At 33.4% G+C, this 23,301-nt stretch overlaps 1 protein-coding gene across 1 annotated transcript; it reads right to left on the reverse strand.

Moving 5' to 3' along the window:
- Positions 1–3,726: 3,726 nt before the first annotated feature.
- Positions 3,727–22,880, reverse strand: LOC142222183 (peroxidase-like). Its single transcript, XM_075292186.1, has 8 exons — positions 22,722–22,880; positions 22,127–22,647; positions 15,950–16,658; positions 12,291–12,456; positions 12,031–12,204; positions 11,763–11,961; positions 4,039–4,141; positions 3,727–3,967 (listed from the first exon to the last, which is right to left on the reverse strand). The coding sequence occupies exons 1-8, from the start codon at positions 22,784–22,786 to the stop codon at positions 3,895–3,897; spliced, it is 2,010 nt and encodes a 669-aa protein (XP_075148301.1). The 5' UTR covers positions 22,787–22,880; the 3' UTR covers positions 3,727–3,894.
- Between the last annotated feature and the right edge of the window lie 421 nt (positions 22,881–23,301).

The following is a 23,301-nucleotide window of genomic DNA, read 5'->3' on the forward strand; positions in this document are numbered from 1 at the left end:
TGAATATCACCGGGCGGAAAATGGTGACAAAAGTGTTTTTAAATTTTATTTATTTATTTAACCAAACTGAGTCCTCATGGGCCATATGTTGATAGATATGTAATATAGGACAATATCGTGATTTAAATATTAAATTATAAATTACATATATCAAAATTGCTAGGGTACTAGCACAAACCTAAAAACCGAGCAAAAACCTCAATGCACATTTCTTAAAAAAAAAACAAGTAAGGAAAGTCTAAAGGCGGGCGTGGCCGACTATATTATACCCTGCACCACTTTGTAGATCTAAATTTTCGATACCATATCACATCCGTCAAATGTGTTGGATGCTATATATAAAGGTTTGTCCCAAATACATACCTTTAAATATCAGTCGATTTGGACAGAATTTGATAGACTTTTACAAAATCTATAGACTCAAAATTTAAGTTGGCTAATGCACTAAGGTGGAACACAATTTTAGTAAAAAAAAATATGGGAAACATTTAAATCTGAAGGAATTTTAAGGAAACTTCGCAAAAGTTTATTTATGATTTATCGCTCGATATATATGTATTAGGAGTTTAGGAAAATTAGAGTCATTTTTACAACTTTTCGACTAAGCAGTGGCGATTTAACAAGAAAAATGTTGGTATTTTGACCATTTTTGTCGAAATCAGAAAAACATATATATGGGAGCTATATCTAAATCTGAACGGATGTCAACGAAATTTGGCACGCATAGCTACAATGCTAATTCTACTCCCTGTGCAAAATTTCAACTAAATCGGAGTTAAAAATTGGCATCTGTGGTCATATGAGTGTAAATCGGGCGAAAGCTATATATGGGATCTGAACCGATTTCACCCAAATTTGGCACGCATAGTTACAATGCTAATTCTACTAAATCGGAGCAAAAAATTGGCCTCTGTGGGCAAATGAGCGTACATCGGGCGAAAGCTATATATGGGAGATATATCTAAATCTGAACCGATTACAACCAAATTTGGCACGCATAGTTACAATAGTAATTCTACTCCCTATGCAAAATTTCAACTAAATCGGAGCAAAAAATTGGCCTCTGTGGGCAAATGAGTGTAAATCAGGCGAAAGCTATATATGGGAGCTATATCTAAATCTGAACCGATTTGGCTGATATTTTGCAAGTTTTTCGAGACTCATAAAATATTCCGATGTACGGAATTTGAGGAAGATCGGTTTATATACACGCCAATTATGACCAGATCGGTGAAAAATATATATGGCAGCTATATCTAAATCTGAACCGATTTTTTCCAAAATCAATAAGGATCGTCTTTGAGCCGAAACAGGACCCTATACCAAATTTTAGGACAATCGGACTAAAACTGCGAGCTGTACTTTGCACACAAAAATAAATCAACAGACAGACAGACAGACGGACATCGCTAAATCGACTCAGAATTTAATTCTAAGCCGATCCGTATACTAAAAGGTTGGTCTGGTACCACAGTAGTGGTGAAGGGTATAATAATTAATAAATGTGTGGCAGAAGTTGTCAATAGGTCTAGCAAGAGAGTAAAAGTGTATTTTACTCTCTTTGCTTAACATTGCTGAAAAGTACATGTTCATTTAAAATAGCGTACTTTTCCAGTAAAAACTAGCAAAAGAGTAAGAGTGTATTTTACTATCTTTGCTTAAAATTGGTAGAAAGTACGCGAACGGTATCCAGTAACTATTTGCATATTCAAAATTTAAGATTCTAAAATATTAAAAACAAAAACCATATCCTGTTTTTAACTTCTAGTTGTATTTGCGGCACATGAAGCGGATTTTCTGCCAACTTTTCTAGGGCCCATTCACTGAAAATTCGACGTTGTGGCAGATCGTTCGGCTTCAGTTCTTGCACGAGCTGTATTTTATACGGTTTTACACCAAGATCTTTGCGTAAAATCTTCCATGTGGTCGAATAACACAAACCCAATTGCTGCGAACGGCGACGAATCGACATTTCACGGTCTTCAGCAACACTCTCAGAAACAGACGCAATATTCTCTTCTGTACGCACTGTACGCATTCGTGTGGTTGGTTTAATGTCCAATAAAGTAAACTGAGTGCGAAACTTGGTCACAATCGCATTAATTGTTTGCTCACTTGGTCGATTATGTAGACCATAAATCGGACGTAAAGCGCGAAACACATTTCGAACCGAACACTGATTTTGGTAATAAAATTCAATGATTTGCAAGCGTTGCTCGTTAGTAAGTCTATTCATGATGAAATGTCAAAGCATACTGAGCATCTTTCTCTTTGACACCATGTCTGAAATCCCACGTGATCTGTCAAATACTAATGCATGAAAATCCTAACCTCAAAAGAATCACCCTTTAAATAGCTCTTCCAAGGGGCTCCGGAAGCAAAATCTGAAGATCGATTTATATGAGGGCTACATATATTTATGGGCCGATGTGGCCCAATTTTTGTATGATTGTTAAATTAATAGCATTTACCAAATTTCAACAGAATCGGATGAAATGTATTCCACCAACAGGCTCCGGAGGTCAAATCTGAGGATCGGTTCATATGACTGTTAGAGTACATCGCATGCGTAGTTTTTAATTCATTTGTTTTCTGATGTTTTGTTTTTTTCCTATTTTGATATATATTTTTTATATTAATTATTTTGTTATAATCGATCATCGCTAGATTGACCCAGAATTTCACCACGACCCACAATTTATATATAAAGAGTGGTTAAAATTTCAAGAGCCGATGTTGATTTTGAATAAAACACAAACTATTTAGGAAATTATTGTAATTTTATTTTATTATGATATATTGGTATTACTCAATTATGTATGGAACAAAATATCGGCCAAATGGGCGCCGCGACCTCGGTGGCACACCTCCATCCGTTGGTCCAAATTTTCGATGACGCTGAGGCATAATGGAGGTTCTATGCCGTTAATGTGCCGAATTATCTCATCCTTTAGCTCTTGAATTGTTGCTGGCTTATCGACGTACACCTTTCCTTTCAAATAACCCCAAAGAAAAAAGTCCAACGGTGTCAAATCACATGATCTTGGCGGCCAATTGACATCGCCATTACGTGAGATAACACGGCCATTGAATTTGTTGCGCAAAAGAGCCATTGTTTCGTTAGCTGTGTGGCAAGTGGCACCGTCTTGCTGAAACCACATATCGTCCACATCCATATCTTCCAATTCGGGCCATAAAAAGTTCGTTATCATCTCACGATGGCGAACACCATTCACAGTAACTGCCTGACCGGCCTCATTTTGGAAAAAATACGACCCGATGATGCCGCCAGCCCATAAACCGCAGCAAACAGTCACTCTTTGTGGGTGCATTGGTTTTTCGACAATCACTCTTGGGTTCTCATTCGCCCAAATGCGGCAATTCTGTTTATTGACTAATCCACTGAGGTGAAAATGTGCCTCATCACTGAAGATGATTTTCTACGAAAATGAACGCCCGTATTCATAATAAGTCTGGATAACTTTAACACGTTGTTGGATTGGTGTATCTCTCCATGGTTCAAATTGAATAAGTCATGGTTCAAATTGTCAAATAAATTCGGAAAAAAACTTGGCGTTTAGGTGTGGTTCACATTCAACATCGGCCCTTACAATTTAACCACCCATTACTTTATTTGGTTTGAGACCAATATTTCGACGGAAAGACAAAGTTAGTTAAACGATATACAAATACCATATATCCACTGTAATAAATCGAACGATCATATAAGTTTAAAAATCATATCTTTTAAACTCTTTATTTTATAAAAAAAATGAATGTAGTACAAAAGTAAAAAAGTATAAAAATATTTAAATTTACAAACTCTAGTTATGATGGAAAAATAAAAAAAGAATATTTTTAGAATTTTGGATGAAATATCATATTTCCATATTATTAATATGATGCACGTTCATGCCAGGGTCCAAGATTCATTTGAGGAATGGATTTGCAAGGTACCATATTATTTCTGAAAGAAAACACAACACAAGATTTCGTCAAGTTTTCTTTACACTTTTAATTACAATTGACAATACTTACTCTATGCTGGGATGCATGAAAGCACCTTGTTGAACATATTCCAAATCAGTATTAGCGCAAATCAAAGAAGCCAAAGTAACTTTGCGAATTTCAGCCAATTGAGCTAAATAGCACGAAAAGAGATAACAAAAATTATTTTATGATATAATGGCAATTACGAAACTTTCAATTGAAATTACTTCAATTACAGAAATTGAAAATTATATGAATTCTTTCAGTAGAAAGTGCGACTATCCCCCCCTGTTCTGGTTTATGAATTGGCAAAACGCTAATTACTCCTCAATCGCTAGTTTCCGAACCACAATGATTTTTACATAATGTTCTTATATATAAGGAAGAAATTTAAATGGAAGAAATTTCTTGGAAAAATATGAAATGATTTAGAATTTATTGACAGTTAAAACTTTTGCGAATTTGTAAACCGGAATATGGGGGTATATCATACCCTAAACCAATCTGAACATATTGACGGATATTAGGAGCTTTACTTAATTTTACACCTACAGAGTTAGTATGCCAATAATATTGATTCCATTAATAAACAAGTGAGTAAAGTAGAAATTCGGGCGGGGCCGACTATATCATACCCTAGGTTAGGTTAGGTTAAAGTGGCAGCCCGATTAAGATTCAGGCTCACTTAGACTTATCAGTCCATTGTGATACCACATTAACTAAAAGTACCTATTACATATGAGCACTTCTAGTTTTAACCCCTGAACCTTCTCTATTATTTTCTTCTGTTGAACCACCCAGATTGTTCCAAAAACATTAGCAGACTGCTTAAGTTAACGTTTTCCAGGTCCGCCAGTAATCTGAAGCTATATGCCCCTAAAATTTGCTTACGCCTTACACAAAATGCAGGACACTCACACAAGAGGTGTTTTATTGATTCCTTTTCCTCTGCATCATGACAGCTCATACAATAGTCATTATACTTCGCACCAATAGTTTTTGCAAAATCGCCTATCAGACAGCGACCCGTTATAGAAGATATCAGGAGTGATATCTGGCGTCTCGAGAACACTAGCATATCTAGTGTGCGGTTTAAGTTTAAATGGGGCCATATTTGATTGGTGTCGTTACAACCCTTGCAATTCTCCCATCGAACATTTGCCATCATGACAGCCTTCTCACGCAGTAAGAGCTTGCAGGTAGCCAGAGGCATACCAACAGATTCTAGTTCCCCGGTATGTTCCTATGGCCAGGCACCCATATTAGGTGAATATTGTGCTGATCAGCCATTTCATTGAGAGATTTGCGGCAGTCGATACCCTAAACCACCTCTACTCAATTAGTGAACATTGTTTGTGAGGTATCAATGGTATAGGTTTGGGGAAAACGTATTTCCATATTTTAGAACGTTAAGGGGTACATTAGAGTTTTGTCACAATCTGAACAGGAATGTCTGATATTAGGAGCTATAGTTGATTCTGAACCTACAGAGTTAGGACGCTACTAACATTGAGTCCATTTTTAAAAAAGAGGAAATCACTCAATTAGTGTGGGTAATAAATCCAATTTTCTGAAAATAGGGCAATAGATTTATGTAATAGCTACATGCAAGTCTAAATATGATCGGCTAAAACAAGTACATTTGAAATTTTAGTAACATTGATTACTAAATACCCAGCAAAAAAAGCGTCGCCAAAAAGTAATGAAAATGTTCTCTTTGGATCCGGAAGTGGTGCAAAATTGACGCAGAAGCGATGAATTTAACATGGGCTTGTCATAGGAGGGAAGTCCTCCATTTCAACAGCCGTTGCACTGAATTTGCATCACTCTTTAGGTGTGATCCGAATTCAATGTTTTTTTTGATGTAAATTAATTGTGATATTTTGTCAAATAAATAATTTTTATAATTTTTTATAAATTTTAATGGATTCTAACGTTTGACCTCAAATTTTTTCAAAAATTCTCAATTTTTTCAGATTGGATTTAGCATTTTTTCGATAAAATTTAAATGATTTGTGTACCATTTTATGAATTCTTACTCTGTTTTTAACCTATTTGAAACCAAAAAAAAAATTAAATTATCCATTAAAACTATGAAAAAACCAAGTTATAAAAAATTGAATTAAAAGAACTTCCTGGGTAGTTAAAATAAAGAACATCATTGGGTGTGCATCTTCTGGAAGTGCTTTTAAAGTTGTGCCTTTGAAAGAACTTCCAAATTTTTTTGCTGGGTAAGAGTATTATGGCTAAATTTGAGAAAATCGATCGATGCATACATATGGAAGCTATATCTAAATCTGAACCGATTTGGATGATATTTTTCAGATTTGATTTATACCACAGAATGTTATCTTGTGTTAAATTAGAGTACGATCAGGTATTAAATAAGGCTATTATGGTCAGAAATAAAGTTATAAGGGGTAAATTTTTCAAAAATGCGTGATAAAGCCATATCTAAATTTGAACCGATTTGGAATATATTTTGCAGGTTTTGTTGATATTACAGGAGATTACCTTGTGATAAATTTGAATAAGATCGGTTAATAAACGAGGGCACTGTGCTCAAAAAAAAAGGTTATAAAGGGACATTTTTTTTAAATCGGGCGCTACATATATATGGAAGCTACATCTAAATCTGAACAGATTTGAATGATATTTTGCACATAGAGTCAGTGCCATAGTATATTTGAATAAGCCAAATTTTAGTATGATCGGCTGATAAATAAGGGTTTTATGTCCGAATTTGTGAAAATCGGGCGATAATATATATTACTTTGAGTCAGATCGGTTGATTAATAAGGGACTTATGGCCAAATTTGGAAAAATCGGGTGATACATATGTATGAGAGTTATAACTAAATCCGAACCGATTTCGATAAAATTTGGCACTCTTAAAGGATGCGGTTAGTAAATGAGCGCAATCTGACACCATTTATCGAAATCGGGCGATACATATATATGGGAACTATGTCTAAATTTGATTCGATTTCGATGATTCTTTGCAGGTATAGTTAGTACTACACCTAGAGAAGGAATATGTTTTAAGAGCAAAATGTTATTTTTGGGTGGTGACCATGTAACATGGTTTTCGCAACCATGTTATTTTCTCGGAAATCGTGTATCTGATTTCGGCAAGAAGGTTATATTTGACGAGACAATAACATTTTAGTGACAAACATGTTACATGGTCACCATACAAAAATAACATTTTGCTCTTGAAACATGTTTGAGGTCATCATATTCCTTCTCTGCGTATATAGAAGATTAGACTTTGTCAACTTTGAGTAAAATCGCTTAATAAATAAGCGTAATTTGGGAAAATCGGGCGATACACATACATGTATGGGAGCGATTTCGATGAAATTTTGCACACTTAAAGGCTTGTGAATTAGATTACGTCGTGCAAAATTTCCAAATTCAATAGCGTTCGTCACCAAAAACACCATGTGCCAAATTTCATCAAAATCGATTTATAATTGGCACCGGAATCCTGTGAACAACAAATACATGGAAAGACGGACAGATACCAAAGTCAAGACTCAGGAGATGATTCTGAGTCGATCGGTATATATTTTATAGGGTCTAAAATTAATATTTCTAATGGGCACATTTTTTGGCAGATCAATGTTATAATATCCTATGTGGTTTAGGGTATAATATAGATGCTATTTTTTGTTAATGTAAGCATTTCTATTAGGTGGCATCTGATGTTTTAAGATGTAACTACATTCTGCGAATCATAATAGGTTAGGTTAGGTTAAAGTGACAGCCCGATTAAGATTCAGGCTCACTTAGACTATTCAGTCCATTGTGATACCACATTAACTAAAAGTACCTATTACATATGGGCACTTCTACACACAAAAAATTATCACCAACATTTTTTCAATTAAACACTTAATTGAATTTGGAAACGGATTCAATTAATATGTTAATTGATTCAATTAATTATTTAATCAAATCCGAATAAAACCCAATTAAAAAAATGATTGATATTTGTTACGTTTCCAATTAAAATATTAATTGATTCAATCAATTTGTTAATCAATTCGGAAATAATTTTCAATTACAAACGTGATTGAAATTTTTTCCGTTTCCAATTACACATGTGATTGATCCAATCACTTTTGTGATTGAAATTGAATAATTTTGAGCAATGGAAAGAGCGAAAAGAGAACAAGAGAATGGGTATTTATTCAACATTGTATGATGGAGAGATCAGTCTGTAGAAGTAACTTGTAACGAACGGTTGGGTTTTTGTTTTTCGCGTAAATTGAAAAACATGATTGGCGACATTCTGTCTGCGGCATTCAAAATGTGTGCATAAATATTTTGAACGCAACAACAAATCATAGCAAAGGGTTGAAATAAATAAAGTGTGCAACAACAAATGGCCACGTGGCAAAGGTTTGAAAAAATATATGAGAGAACGCATTTGAAATTACCTGTGTTTGTGTTTTGTGGTATTGTAAAAATGGAAAACAATCTACGTTTATTGAAGGTAAGAAATTGTGAAATGTGAATACCGTTTTCCATTGAAGCCTGTTTACATTAAACGGACTAAAATAATATATTTTTTATTCATTTCTTTTAGTAACCAATTTTATTTCGTGAAATTGACCAATCAATCCCATCAACTCCATCATTTTATCAAATATGTAAGAATATGTTTGCAACAAAAAAGTGGGTACCGTATTGATCTTTTAAAATTATAATTTTTTCACTCCTAGTTTTCTTAAAACCAAGAGCGGTATGGGTTTGTTGGATGGAAGATTCACCTTGAAGTTGCGAAGTGGCGTTGGCATTAAATTGTATTTTTGTTTTACCTGCCTTTTTCAGTTTGAACCCAAGTAGAGAGCAGTATATCTGATGTATAAACTAATGAGCTGAATTATGTAATGGTAAAAAAGTTCTTTCTTTTGGATTTAAAAATATGAAAAACATCCGAAAATAATAAAAATATGTATTTCCCATTTATATATTTTTTCTATTTTTAGAATTTGCAAAGTATCATCAATATAATACCAAATATTACTTTGCTTTCCCATTATTTTTGTCTATGATTGGTTCAAATTTTAATAGACGATTTCAATGTGCGGAAATTTTGGAATGGAATTGTTACTAAAATTAAATTACCGAGCTCCTTAATACACCTTTTTATACTAAAAGACTACAACTGCAAAAGAAGATTATAAATCTGCAACCTGGAACTAAGAATTGAACTTGATATCCTATACAGGTAATGTTTAACAAAATTTACTTTTAATTTAACAAAATTAAATTCGAATTATTCTGTTTACTTTCAGAAAAACTAATTTAGCTTACAGGCTGCTGATTTATTGGAAATCTAGGCGCATCTACATATTAGAATGACCATGCTAACATGGTTATTATTATAAGGAAGATAATGATTTATATAATTTATGTAATTGTATTTGTAAGTTATGTTAGAACAAACCACAAATGACAAGAACCAAATTTATTTGTCTATTGCATAATTCAAAAAATAAAAAAAATAGGGAGCCACCGTGGTGCAATGGTTAGCATGCCCGCCTTGCATACACAAGGTCGTGGGTTCGATTCCTGCTTCGACCGAACACCAAAAAGTTTTTCAGCGGTGGATTATCCCACCTCAGTAATGCTGGTGACATTTCTGAGGGTTTCAAAGCTTCTCTGAGTGGTTTCACTGCAATGTGGAACGCCGTTCGGACTCGGCTATAAAAAGGAGGTCCCTTGTCATTGAGCTTAACATGGAATCGGGCAGCACTCAGTGATAAGAGAGAAGTTCACCAATGTGGTATCACAATGGACTGAATAGTCTAAGTGAGCCTGATACATCAGGCTGCCACCTAACCTAACCTAACCTAATTCAAAAAATAATAAAATATTAAATATGTTTTATAAGAAACACATATTTTCTTTTATTTCAAATAAAATTAAATACGATTTTGGGGTCGCAATATATAAATTTTTTGATTGAAATTTATAGCCAATTTCAATTAATTATTTAATTGAATGAATCAAATAGTTGATTGATTTTTGTCGCGAAATTAATTAAAATTTTAATTGATTCAATTAAAACTGTGATTGAATTTTATGTTAACAATCAATCACGTTTTTAATTGATACAATCACACAATTAATTGATTCCGTGACAAAAGTCAATTAAATTTTTAATTGAAAATCGTGTTGGTTTTCAATCAAAATGGGTGATTGATACTATCATTTTCGTGATTGAAGACATTTCAATTAAAAAAATGATTGAATCCGCGATTTTCGTGATTGAAATCAAAAAAAAATTTTTTGTGTGTAGTTTTAACCGTTGAACCTTCTCGATTATTTTCTTCTGTTGAACCACCCAGATTGTTCCAGAAACATTAGCAGACTGCTTAAGTTAACGTTTTCCAGGTCCGCCAGTAATCTGAAGCTATATGCCCCTAAAATTTGCTTACTCCTTACACAAAATGCAGGACACTCACACAAGAGGTGTTTTATTGATTCCTTTTCCTCTGCATCATGACAGCTCATATAATAGTCATTATACTTCGCACCAATAGTTTTTGCAAAATCGCCTATCAGGCAGCGACCCGTTATAGCAGATATCAGGAGTGATATCTGGCGTCTTGAGAACACTAGCATATCTAGTGTACGGTTTAAGTTTAAATGGGGCCATATTTGCTTGGTGTAGTTACAACCCTTGCAATTCTCCCATCGAACATTTGCCATCATGACAGCCTTCTCACGCAGTAAGAGCTTGCAGGTAGCCAGAGGCATACCAACAGATTCTAGTTCCCCTGGAATATGTAAGGTAGTTCCTAGCCTTGCTAGCTCATCTGCTTCGCAGTTCCCCGGTATGTTTCTATGGCCAGGCACCCATATTAGGTGAATATTGTGCTGCTCAGCCATCTCATTGAGAGATTTGCGGCAGTCGATGGCCGTTTTCGAGTTGAGGAACACAGAGTCCAAGGATTTTATTGCAGGTTGACTGTCTGAGTATATATTAATGCCAATATTGCTTGGAGCATTACTTCTCAGCCAATTCACCACTTCTCTTATTGCTAATATTTCAGCCTGAAAAACACTACAGTGATCAGGTAATCTTTTCGCTATTCGAAGTTCCAGATCTTTAAAATATACTCCGAAACCCATTTGGCCATCCAATTTGGAGCCATCAGTGTAGAAATCTATATATCTTTTATTCCCCGGGGTCCGTGTACACCACGCCTCACTGTTGGGAATTAGAGTCTCAAACTTTTTGTCGAAAAGTGGACTCGCCAAAGTGTAATCCACTACGTTAGGCACATCTGGCATTATTTTGAGGACCGAACTGTGACCGTAACTTTTTTCCGACCACAGCGATAGCTCGCGCAACCGCACAGCCGTTGTTGCAGCTGACTGTTTGGCCAAAACGTCTAAAGGCAATAGATGCAGTATGACATTAAGGGAGTTTGTTCCTGTCTTGCTGAATGCACCTGAGATACACAAGCACGCCATACGCTGAACTTTGTCTAAACTTGTCGGCTGGTGAAGTGCCGGCCACCAGACTACAACACCATATAGCATTATAGGTCTAACCACTGCCGTGTATAGCCAATGTACAATTTTTGGTTTTAGTCCCCACTTTTTCTCTATTGCCTTTTTGCGCGAGCTACCGTTGCTTTCCTCGCCCTTTCTTCAATATTAAGCTTAAAGTTCAGCTTCCTGTCCAAAATAACGCCAAGGTATTTTGCACACTCCCTAAAGGGAATTTCAATACCAATCATAATACATACCTGGCTTAAAACCGGTATGCACATCATTACGTTCGAAGAAGAAACGATCCGATCTACGTGTGGTCAAAAATTGTTTGGTCATCAAACATTGGAAAGTTGGACCAAACTCGGATTCAGCTACATGTCTTTCCAAAGCACCAGCAACATTCAAATCCACATCATTTGGTGATTTGTAGAATTTTTGCATTAGTTCAATTTTCTATAATAAAGAAAAAATAATTTATATCAGGATTAATTTTTCTATATACACAATTGATTGAATTTATACCTCGGGACTAATGTGATCGGAAAAATCAGACCAATGGAAAGCCCTGGGAAGACCGCAATATTCTCTGTAATCATTATAACTGGGCAGACCGAAATCACGACCACGTTGGATATCAACAGATTTCAAATCCGTGCCAAATTCATCGAAAGGTTGACGATCCAAGAAATGTTTAATCTAAACGTTTTTTTTGTTTTGTTTTATTTGAAATAAATATAAAATGTTAAAGACCATGGTGGGACAAAGAAATTGATCGTACTTACTTCCTTATCGAGATTGGTGTCAACACGTTTCTGCAATTGCATCAATAATCCTCTAGTCATTGGATCAAAGGCTTTACCATTTCTCATAAGCTCAAATGTGTCTTGACGTCTGAAATAGTTACTAATACGAAGAGTTTGGTTCCTGTGATAATCGGCCTCAGTCAATCTACAAAGAAAACAACAACAAAACAATGAATAATACAGGAAAAATGAGATTCTCTTAATATGAAAGAAAAGATTTCTAAGCTCAAAGATAGGTTAGGTTAGGTGGCAGCCCGATGTATCAGACTCACTTAGACTATTCAGTCCATTGTGAATACCACATTGGTGAACTTCCCTCTTATCATTGAGTGCTGCCCGATTCCATGTTAAGCTCAATGACAAGGGACCTCCTTTTTATAGCCGAGTCCGGACGGCGTTCCACATTGCAGTGAAACCACTTAGAGAAGCTTTAAAACCCTCAGAAATGGCACCAGCATTACTGAGGTGGGATAATCCACCGCTGAAAAATTTTTTGGTGTTCGGTCGAGGCGGGAATCGAACCCACGACCTTGTGTATGCAAGGCGGGCATACTAACCATTGCACCACGGTGGATCCCACCCAGCACCCAAGCTCAAAGATAGCTTGGGTGCTTAGATGTTGTCAAACTTTTATCACCAAAAAATAGTTTTGTTGCAAAAATTTTATTTTTTGCAATCAAATATATTTTTTATTCCAAAACCTCAGTTAATTTAGTTTATATTAACCCCCATTTTCATGAAGCTCCGTTAGTGCTACGTTAGCTAACGAACTTTTAAACCGTGATGTCCTATTCTTTTCTCACTTTGTCTTTTATATAAGATACATTTTGAAGTTTCATAGTATAAATTTAATAATCTTGCAAACATTTTTGGAATATATGTAAAATTACATTATTTCCGTTCCCAAAAGTTTTAAGAAAGTGGTCAACTAAAGGTAGGTTTATTTTATATAACGTTTCTTTACATCGACTCGTGGACGATCAAAACTATGCTCTAAAAATATAATTGCTTGATTGTATGCGTTACTTGTGCGTTTATGGCTATAGAGCTACGATTATCTGTTGATGACAATAACAGTTACTTAGCCCAGTGGATAATGTATTGGCTTACAAACTGAATGGTCCGCTGTAGGACTCTCCATCCAGCCGAAAGGTAAATTAAAACAAGTATATACGGCCGTAAGTTCGGCCAGGCCGAATCTTATGTACCCTCCACCATGGATTGTGTAGAAACTTATACGAAAGACTGTCATCCACAATCGAATTACTTGGGTTGTGGTATCTTAAAACTTCTTAACATCGTTTTCTAAATTGTGAGTTAGTCCATACGTGGTATATATTAGACAAAAAAGTTATGTATAGGTCTGTCTACAAATAATTACGAATCGACATGGACTTTTGCACGGTACGTAGAGAGCAAGAATTGAAATATGGGGGTCGCTTATATGTGGGCTATATACAATTATGAACTTTATATGGACCAATTTTTGTGTGATTGGGGATCGATTTATCTGAGGGCTATATATAACTATAGACCGATATGGACCTAGTTAGGCATGGTTGTTAACGGCCATATACTAGCACAATGTACCAAATTTCAACTGACTCGGGTGAAATTTGCTCCTCCAAGAGGCTCCAAAACCAAATCTCGGGATCGGTTTATATGGGGGCTATATATGATTATGGACTGATATGGACCGTTTTTGGCATGGTTGTTAAATATCATATACTACCACCACGTACCAAATTTCAACCAGATCGGATGAATTTTGCTTCTCCAAAAGGCATCGGAGGTCAAATCTGGGGATCGGTTTATATGGGAGCTATATATGATTATGGGCTGATATGAACCAATTCCTGCATGGTTGTTGGATACCATATACTAACATCACGTACCAAATTTCAACCGAATCGGATGAATTTTGCTCTTCCAAGGGGCTCCGGAGGTCAAATCTGGGGATCGTTTATATGGGACCTATATATAATTATTGACCGATTTCGACCAATTTTTACATGGGTGTTTGAGGCCATATATCACTACGTATCAAATTTCAACTGAAACAGATACATTTTGGTCTTCCAAGAGGCTCCAGAGGTCAAATTCGGTGATCGGTTTATATGGGGGCTATATATAATTATGGACCGATATGGACCAATTTTTGCATGGCCATTAGAGACCATATACTAACACCATGTACCAAATTTCAGCCGGATCGGATGAAATTTGCTTCTCTTAGAGGCTCCGCAAGCCAAATCAGGGGATCGGTTTATATGGGGGCTATATATAGTTATGGACCGATGTAGACCAAATTTGCATGGTTGTTAGATACCATATACTAACACCATGTACCAAATTTCAGCCGGATCGGATGAAATTTGCTTCTCTTAGAGGCTCCGAAGGTCAAATCGGGGGATCGGTTTATATGGGGGCTATATATAATTATGGACCGATGTGGACCAATTTGTGCATGGTTGTTAGAGACCATTTACTAACAGTATGTACCAAATTTCAGCCGGATCGGATGAAATTTGCTTCTCTTAGAGGACCCGTAAGCCAAATTAGGGGGTCCGTTTATATGGGGGCTATACGTAAAAGTGGACCGATATGGCCCATTTGCAATACCATCCGACCTACATCAATAACAACTACTTGTGCCAAGTTTCAAGTCGATAGCTTGTTTCGTTCGGAATTTTGCGTGATTTCAACATACGGACGGACGGACATGCTCAGATCGACTCAGAATTTCACCAAGACCCAGAATATATATACTTTATGGGGTCTTAGAGCAATATTTCGATGTGTTACAAACGGAATGACAAAGTTAATATACCCCCCATCCTATGGTGGAGGGTATAACAATGTATAAAATCGAATAACTTCTTCTACATTGTTTGTACTGCAGAAAAAGTCACAAAGAACTGGGAATCGATATTTGTTCGTCTAAAATTTTGTTTTGGGAGGAAAGAATTATTTTTTTACGTGTATAGAGGTTTTGGGATGTACTTCTAAAACGCATCATAATATGACATAATCACAAGAGGTGATTTACGAATAGAGATAATTACAGGTACCAATCTTGCAATTTGAGTTGCTACACTGAAAAAATATTAATCAATTATGAAAGATTTTATAAAAAAATTTAAATTTAGTTTGTACCATCTTTCATATTACGCAAACATTTTTTTAGTGAATTCTTAGCTTCTTTGGCTCGGAATCAATACCAAAATCATCACACAGAAAAAATATTTTTTTGTCTTCAATCACAAAATTAATTGATCCAATTAATTTTTAATTGAAATGTCTTCAATCACAGTAATGATAGTATCAAACACCAAAGTCAATTAAAAAATTAATTAAAAATTATTTTTTTTTAATTTAATTTTTGTGATTGATTTTTGTTTCAATTAAAAAATTTTAAATTTTAATTAAATATTTTTAAAATTCAATTAAAATTTTAATTGGAAAAAAAATTGGCGATATTTTTTTCTGTGTAGTGTAAAGCCAAAATCTTTGGAACCAGGCAATCTAAATCGATTTTAAGGCAATTTTAACAGATTAATTGATAAATGTTATACTCAATTTAGATGGTGGTATTACCAAATAATAAAGAAATGCAAAACAAACATAATTTTACTTACGTTAACACACCAGGAATTGAAGTATGCAAATAACGGAATGCAGCTACAGCATTTTCAGCATAAGTAACTGGAGTCAACCTTTCATCGTAGTCGTTCACATAATCGTATTCATGGTCCACATTATAGGCCAAACGGCTTTCGTAAGTATGCGAAGGACCCAAAAGCAATGGCAACATTTCATAATAAGTGATCCTCTGATATTGGGCAATATTGATTTTTCTAGCCTCCTGGAAGAGTTTCTCATCGGAATAATGAGGATTCATTTTAGCCAAAATATTTGCCAATCGATTGTGTTCTCTAACCAATAGAGTATGTAAAACGACACCAGATGGCATAAATTGATTACGCATATCGCCAACGTTAAAGCAATTCTCAACATTGCTTTGACATTCATTATTCTCATTGTTCAATGTGGTCAAAAGCTCTTGATTGTTATTCCAAACGGTTTTCAAAAGACCCCCTTGATATGCACGCAATTTAATACTTGCTTCAAGAGAGTTACCATAAACGAAGGACAAATCGAGATAACTTGATGCTCTATTCATTTTTTCGGCATAGCCCAAATTATTAAAGGGGCACGATAAATCAACATCACTAACAGCCCTATTGAAACTCTGGCAAGTTCTTCCAGAACCCAAGGTAATTGGACCATAAACATGCAATGGTATATTATAGCAATATTTATTATTGGGATTCTCACAGCAGTTGTCTAGGGGAGAAGAAATATAACATATTTGTCTAGTTTATAATGATGGTAAAATATATTAAAAACAAGTAAGGAAAGTCTAAAGTCTAAAGGCCGACTATATTATACCCTGCACCACTTTGTAGATCTAAATTTTCGATACCATATCACATCCGTCAAATGTGTTGGGTGCTAAAAATGTGTTGGGTGCTAAAGGTTTGTCCCAAATACATACATTTAAATATCACTCGATTTGGACAGAATTTGATAGACTTTTACAAAATCTATAGACTCAAAATTTAAGTTGGCTAATGCACTAGGGTGGAACACAATTTTAGTAAAAAAAATATGGGAAACATTTAAATCTGAAGCAATTTTAAGGAAACTTCACAAAAGTTTATTTGTGATTTATCGCTCGATATATATGCATTAGAAGTTTAGGAAAATTAGAGTCATTTTTATAACTTTTCGACTAAGCAGTGGCAATTTAGCAAGGAAAATGTTGGTATTTTAACCATTTTTGTTGAAATCAGAAAAACATATATATGGGAGCTATATCTAAATCTGAATCGAGTACAACCAAATTTGGCGCGCATAGCTACTATGCTAAATCTACTCCCTGTGCAAAATTTCAACCAAATTGGGCCAAAACTCTGGCTTTTAGGACCATATTAGTCCATATCGGCGAAAGATATATATGGGAGCTATATCTAAATCTGAACCGATTTCAATCAAATTTTGCACACTTGACTATACGACTAAGTGTTATGTTTGTACAAAATTTCAAGCAAATCGGTATAAAACTCTGGCTGCTGGGTTCATATTAGTGCATATCGGGCGAAAGATATATATGGGAGCTATATCTAAATCTGAACCGATTTCTTCCAAAATCAATAGGGTTCTATTCTGACCCAAATTAGGAACATGTGCCAAATTTGAAGGCGATTGGACTTAAATTGCGACCTAGACTTTGATCACAAAAATGTGTTCACAGACAGACGGACGGACGGACGGACAGACGGACATGGTTATATCGACTAAGGGACCCACCCTGAGCATTATTGCCAAAGAAACCATGTGTCTATCTCGTCTCCTTCTGGGTGTTACAAACATATGCACTAACTTATAATACCCTGTTCCACAGTGTGGCGCAGGGTATAATTATGTTGTATATAAAAGGCAGCCCTCGCAATACCCATAAACTTTCGATTGCGTATAGAAATCGTATAAAAATTTAGAAGTATAGACGTCAAAGAAGTCAGAACGGTAGTTAAGGAAATACCAAAACATATACTGATACACATACATATACAGTACACCTTTTTATCGTATAGCCCCTAGATGCCCAAAAATACCTCTAGATGCCCAAAAAGTAAAATCGCGAGATCAATTTCTACATGATCTACACCAAAACATGAACAAACACACACACACACCATATAACAAAATTTTCTAAATAAATAAAATTTTGACAAAATTTTCTATAGAAATAAAATTTTGACAAAATTTTCTATAGAAATAAAATTTTGATAAAATTTTCTATAGAAATAAAATTTTGACAACATTTTCTATAGAACTAAAAGTTCGACAAAATTTTCTATAGAACTAAAATTTTGACAAAATTGTCTATAGAAATAAAATTTTAACAAACTTTTCTAAAGAAATAAATTTTGACAAAATTTTCTATAGAAATAAAATTTTGACATAATTTTAAATAGACATCAAATTTTCACAACATTTTCTATAGAACTAAAAGTTCGACAAAATTTTCTATAGAACTAAAATTTTGACAAAATTGTCTATAGAAATAAAATTTTAACAAACTTTTCTAAAGAAATAAATTTTGACAAAATTTTCTATAGAAATAAAATTTTGACATAATTTTAAATAGACATCAAATTTTCACAAAATTTTCTATAGAAATAAAATTTTGACAAAATTTTCTATAGAACTAAAATTTTGACAAAATTGTCTATAGAAATAAAATTTTAACAAACTTTTCTAAAGAAATAAATTTTGACAAAATTTTCTATAGAAATAAAATTTTGACATAATTTTAAATAGACATCAAATTTTCACAACATTTTCTATAGAACTAAAAGTTCGACAAAATTTTCTATAGAACTAAAATTTTGACAAAATTGTCTATAGAAATAAAATTTTAACAAACTTTTCTAAAGAAATAAATTTTGACAAAATTTTCTATAGAAATAAAATTTTGACATAATTTTAAATAGACATCAAATTTTCTATAGAAATAAAATTTTGACAAAATTTTCTATAGAAAAAAAATGTTGACAAAATTTTCTAAAGAAATAAATTTTGACAAAATTTTCTAAAGAAATAAATATTGACAAAATTTTCTATAGAAATAAAATTTTGACAAAATTTTCTATAGAAATAAAATTTTGACAAAATTTTCTATAGAAATAAAATTTTTATAAAATTTTCTATAGAAATAAAATTTTGACAAAATTTTCTATAGAAATAAAATTTTGACAACATTTTCTATAGAACTAAAAGTTCGACAAAATCTTCTATAGAACTAAAATTTTGACAAAATTGTCTATAGAAATAAAATTTTAACAAACTTTTCTAAAGAAATAAATTTTGACAAAATTTTCTATAGAAATAAAATGTTGACATAATTTTAAATAGACATCAAATTTTCTATAGAAATAAATTTTGACAAAATTTTCTATAGAAAAAAAATGTTGACAAAATTTTCTAAAGAAATAAATTTTGACAAAATTTTCTAAAGAAATAAATATTGACAAAATTTTCTATAGAAATAAAATTTTGACAAAATTTTAAATAGACATCAAATTTTCACAAAATGTTCTATAGAAATAAAATTTTGACAAAATTTTCTATAGAACTAAAATTTTGACAAAATTGTCTATAGAAATAAAATTTTAACAAACTTTTCTAAGGAAATAAATTTTGACAAAATTTTCTATAGAAATAAAATTTTGACATAATTTTAAATAGACATCAAATTTTCACAACATTTTCTATAGAACTAAAAGTTCGACAAAATTTTCTATAGAACTAAAATTTTGACAAAATTGTCTATAGAAATAAAATTTTAACAAACTTTTCTAAAGAAATAAATTTTGACAAAATTTTCTATAGAAATAAAATTTTGACATAATTTTAAATAGACATCAAATTTTCTATAGAAATAAAATTTTGACAAAATTTTCTATAGAAAAAAAATGTTGACAAAATTTTCTAAAGAAATAAATTTTGACAACATTTTCTAAAGAAATAAATATTGACAAAATTTTCTATAGAAATAAAATTTTGACAAAATTTTCTATAGAAATAAAATTTTGACAACATTTTCTATAGAAATAAAATCTTGACAAAGTTTTCTATAGAAATAAAATTTTGACAAAATTTTCTATAGAAATAAAATTTTGACAACATTATAAAAATAAAATATTAACAAAATTTTCTATATGTTAGACATAAATTTTTGACAAAATTTCTATAGAAATAAAGTTTTGACAAAATTTTCTATAGAAATAAAATGTTGACATAATTTTCTATAGACATAAAATTTTGACAACATTATAATAAAATATTGACAAAATTTTCTATATGTTAGATATAAAATTTTGACAAAATTTTCTATAGAAATAAAATTTTGATTAATAATTCAAATTGAGTTTTTTTTTTTTAATTTTGGTAATATTTGCTTCAAACATTGGTAGATTATTTTGGCACGAGTGGCACCCGTGGTGATAGATCCATATTAAGAATAACTATCTTCATCATTTCTATATTTATGGAATATGTTGTCCAAATCAGTGATAAACACTGATGAGGCGGCAAAATTTAGGCCCGAGCCCTAACGAAATGATTTCGCAATTATTTCGTAAAAATATGACTTAGTAAAGCTGAGTAAAATTATAAATTAGCCTTTGGGCGCCACAATAAAATAGATTGGTAGAATTCTTGATGTTTTGGAAGATTTTGCAAAATATTCCTCTCCAACTATGAAATGCTTCATAAATTTTTTATAGAAATAACATTTTGACAAAATTTTCTACAGAAATAAAATTCTGACAAAATTTTCTATAGAAATACATTTTTGACTAAATTTTCTATAGAAATAAATTTTTGACAAAATTTTGTATAGAAAGTATATTTTGACAACATTTCCTAAAGAAATAAAATGTTGACAAAATTTTCTATAGAAATAAAATTTTGACAAAATTTTCTATAGAAATATACAATTTTGACAAAATTTTCTACGGCAATAAAATTTTGGTAGATTTTTTTGGCTAGAGTGGCAATCGTGATTTTTCGGTTATTGGGGATCGGTTTATTTGGGGGCTATATAATATAGATCGATACGGGCCAATTTTGGCATGGTTGTTGTCGGCCATATACTTGCGAAATGTACCAAATTTCAACCGGATCGGCTGAATTTTGTTCCTTCACGAGGCTTCGGAGGTCAAATCTGGGGATCGGTTTATATGGGGGCTATATATAATTATGAACCGAGATGGACAAATTTTTGCATGGTTGTTAGAGACTATATGCTAACACCACATACCAAATTTCAACCGGATCGGATAAAATTTGTTCTCTTTGAGGCTCCGCAAGCCAAATCTGGCGATCGGTTTATGTGGGAACTAATTTTTGCATGGTTGTTAGAGACTATATACCAACACCATGTACCAAATTTCAGCTGGATCGGATGAAAATTGCTTCTCTTAGAGGATCCGCAAGCCAAATGTGGGGATCGGTTTATATGGGGCTATATATAATTATGGACCGATACGGACCAATTTTTGCATGTTTGTTAGAGACCATATTCTATCACCATTTACCAAATTTCAGCCAGATTGGATGAAATATGCTTCTCTAAGAGGCTCCGCAAGCCAAATCTGGGGGTCCCTTTATATGGGGGCTATACGTAGAAGTGAATATGGCCCATTTGCATACCATCCGACCTACATCAATAACAACTACATCAAAAACAAGTCGATAACTTTTTTTGTTCGGAAGTTAGCGTGATTTCAACAGACGGACGGACGTACATGCTTAAATCGACTCAAAATTTCACCATGACCAAGAATATATATACTTTATGGGGTCTTAGAGCAATATTTCGATGTGTTACAAACGGAATATCCCCCATCTTATGATGGAGGGTATACAAATCATTGGCACCAAATCATGACCATTTTAATCATTCTTACTATTTTTGGGAGTCGTACGATAATTTTCTTCTGCTTTAGTTCATATAGCACTTAGGTTTGCGGTCGTTGAACTTTATATCCCGATTAGTTCATATAATGTTTAAGATATACTTAAAAAGATGATATACTTAAAAAAAATTTCATTGGGCTGTGGAAAATTTCACAAAAAATTAATAAACTACCAAAATTTAATTTTTTTCAATAGAAATAAGTTAAAATTATCGTTAGTTTAACTATGAACTTTTTTTCGGTGTAGATAAAGACAAAATAACTTACCGGAAGAACCTTGCATCAAATCGCCCATGTCGTGACCAACAAATTGAGTCCACTGCATTGTCAACACATTGAATTTGTCATCGGGTAACGTTTGTTCACCAAATACAGTCAAAGACAATACACGAGCACCAGGCAAAGGACCTCCAGATTCAGATCTTGTTGGTGAATATTGTCCATCACCATATTTTGGTCTCAAAAGACGACCATAACGGGTATTTGCCATACCCGAACCGGGAGAGGCTAGATTATTGCAAGATCCATCAAAGGTACGGTAATAGAGATTTGACGAATCATTGGTGCATGACATGGGTGGTGCAGCGCATACCATTCTTGATGTTCCTTCAAATGAGGTCATCAAACTTTGGGCAGCATATTCAGAATATTCATCACCGCTGTTATATCCACGCAGCATGTCATCTACATTTTTATCACCATCCACAAATTTTTCAATATAATTTCCAGTTGTTGATACAGCATTACTAATAGCATTCGAGGCAAGAGCTTGATAATCCGAAAAGGGGCTATAGGGCGGGCGACAAGAATTGGATATCGTTGGTCCAACTTTCTTTTTTCTTTGTTTTGCATATTCACTTACCATCCCGATTGACTACTCAATTTTAAGATTGCCAAAAAGAGGGTGTAACCTATTAGCCAACTCATGATTGAGGCCGAAGAGTAGAATGTGCTCTGATACCACCATAGCAGCAAACAATTTCTTTTATACAGAAAATTTGCCTATTGCATGCAAAAATTTAGAATTTAGCTTTGGTATCTTTGAACCCACGTTCTAAGTTACCATGAAGCTACAATATTGCATTCTTATGTTCTTTTGCTGTAAATCACGTTCCAATCTCACTTGAATACGGAACAGAATAACAAGATTCATTTGATTTGAACTTAATTTTTCCCAATAGCATGCGATATTCATCACTTTGAAATCTGATCAAGTCTCGTGCTTAAATACACTGAAAAAAAAAATAAATGCCGGTTCGAGTAATCCTCTAAATAAAAATTATATGTATCTACACCCAAAGCAAAAATAATTTCCTTCTGAAAGAGTTTTTAGACTAACAGAATTATCCTTTGTTGTAAATTATTTCCTATTGGAGACAACCATGTTGCGCATATGACAAGCGGTAATATTTACATCTATAATCTGTCAGCTTAGGAATAGT

The sequence above is a fragment of the Haematobia irritans genome, chromosome 1 (assembly GCF_050003625.1).
Source record: "Haematobia irritans isolate KBUSLIRL chromosome 1, ASM5000362v1, whole genome shotgun sequence".
In the NCBI taxonomy this organism is placed as follows: domain Eukaryota; kingdom Metazoa; phylum Arthropoda; class Insecta; order Diptera; family Muscidae; genus Haematobia; species Haematobia irritans.

Excerpts from the sequence above, each read along its gene's own strand:
- LOC142222183 (XM_075292186.1), bottom strand. The coding sequence starts at position 22,786 with ATGAGTTGGCTAATAGGTTACACCCTCTTTTTGGCAATCTTAAAATTG. Across the intron at positions 22,648-22,721 it reads TTGAGTAGTCAATCGGGATG|CCCCTTTTCGGATTATCAAG; the intron begins GTAAGTGAATAT and ends CCCGCCCTATAG. Across the intron at positions 16,659-22,126 it reads TTTGATGCAAGGTTCTTCCG|ACAACTGCTGTGAGAATCCC; the intron begins GTAAGTTATTTT and ends CTTCTCCCCTAG.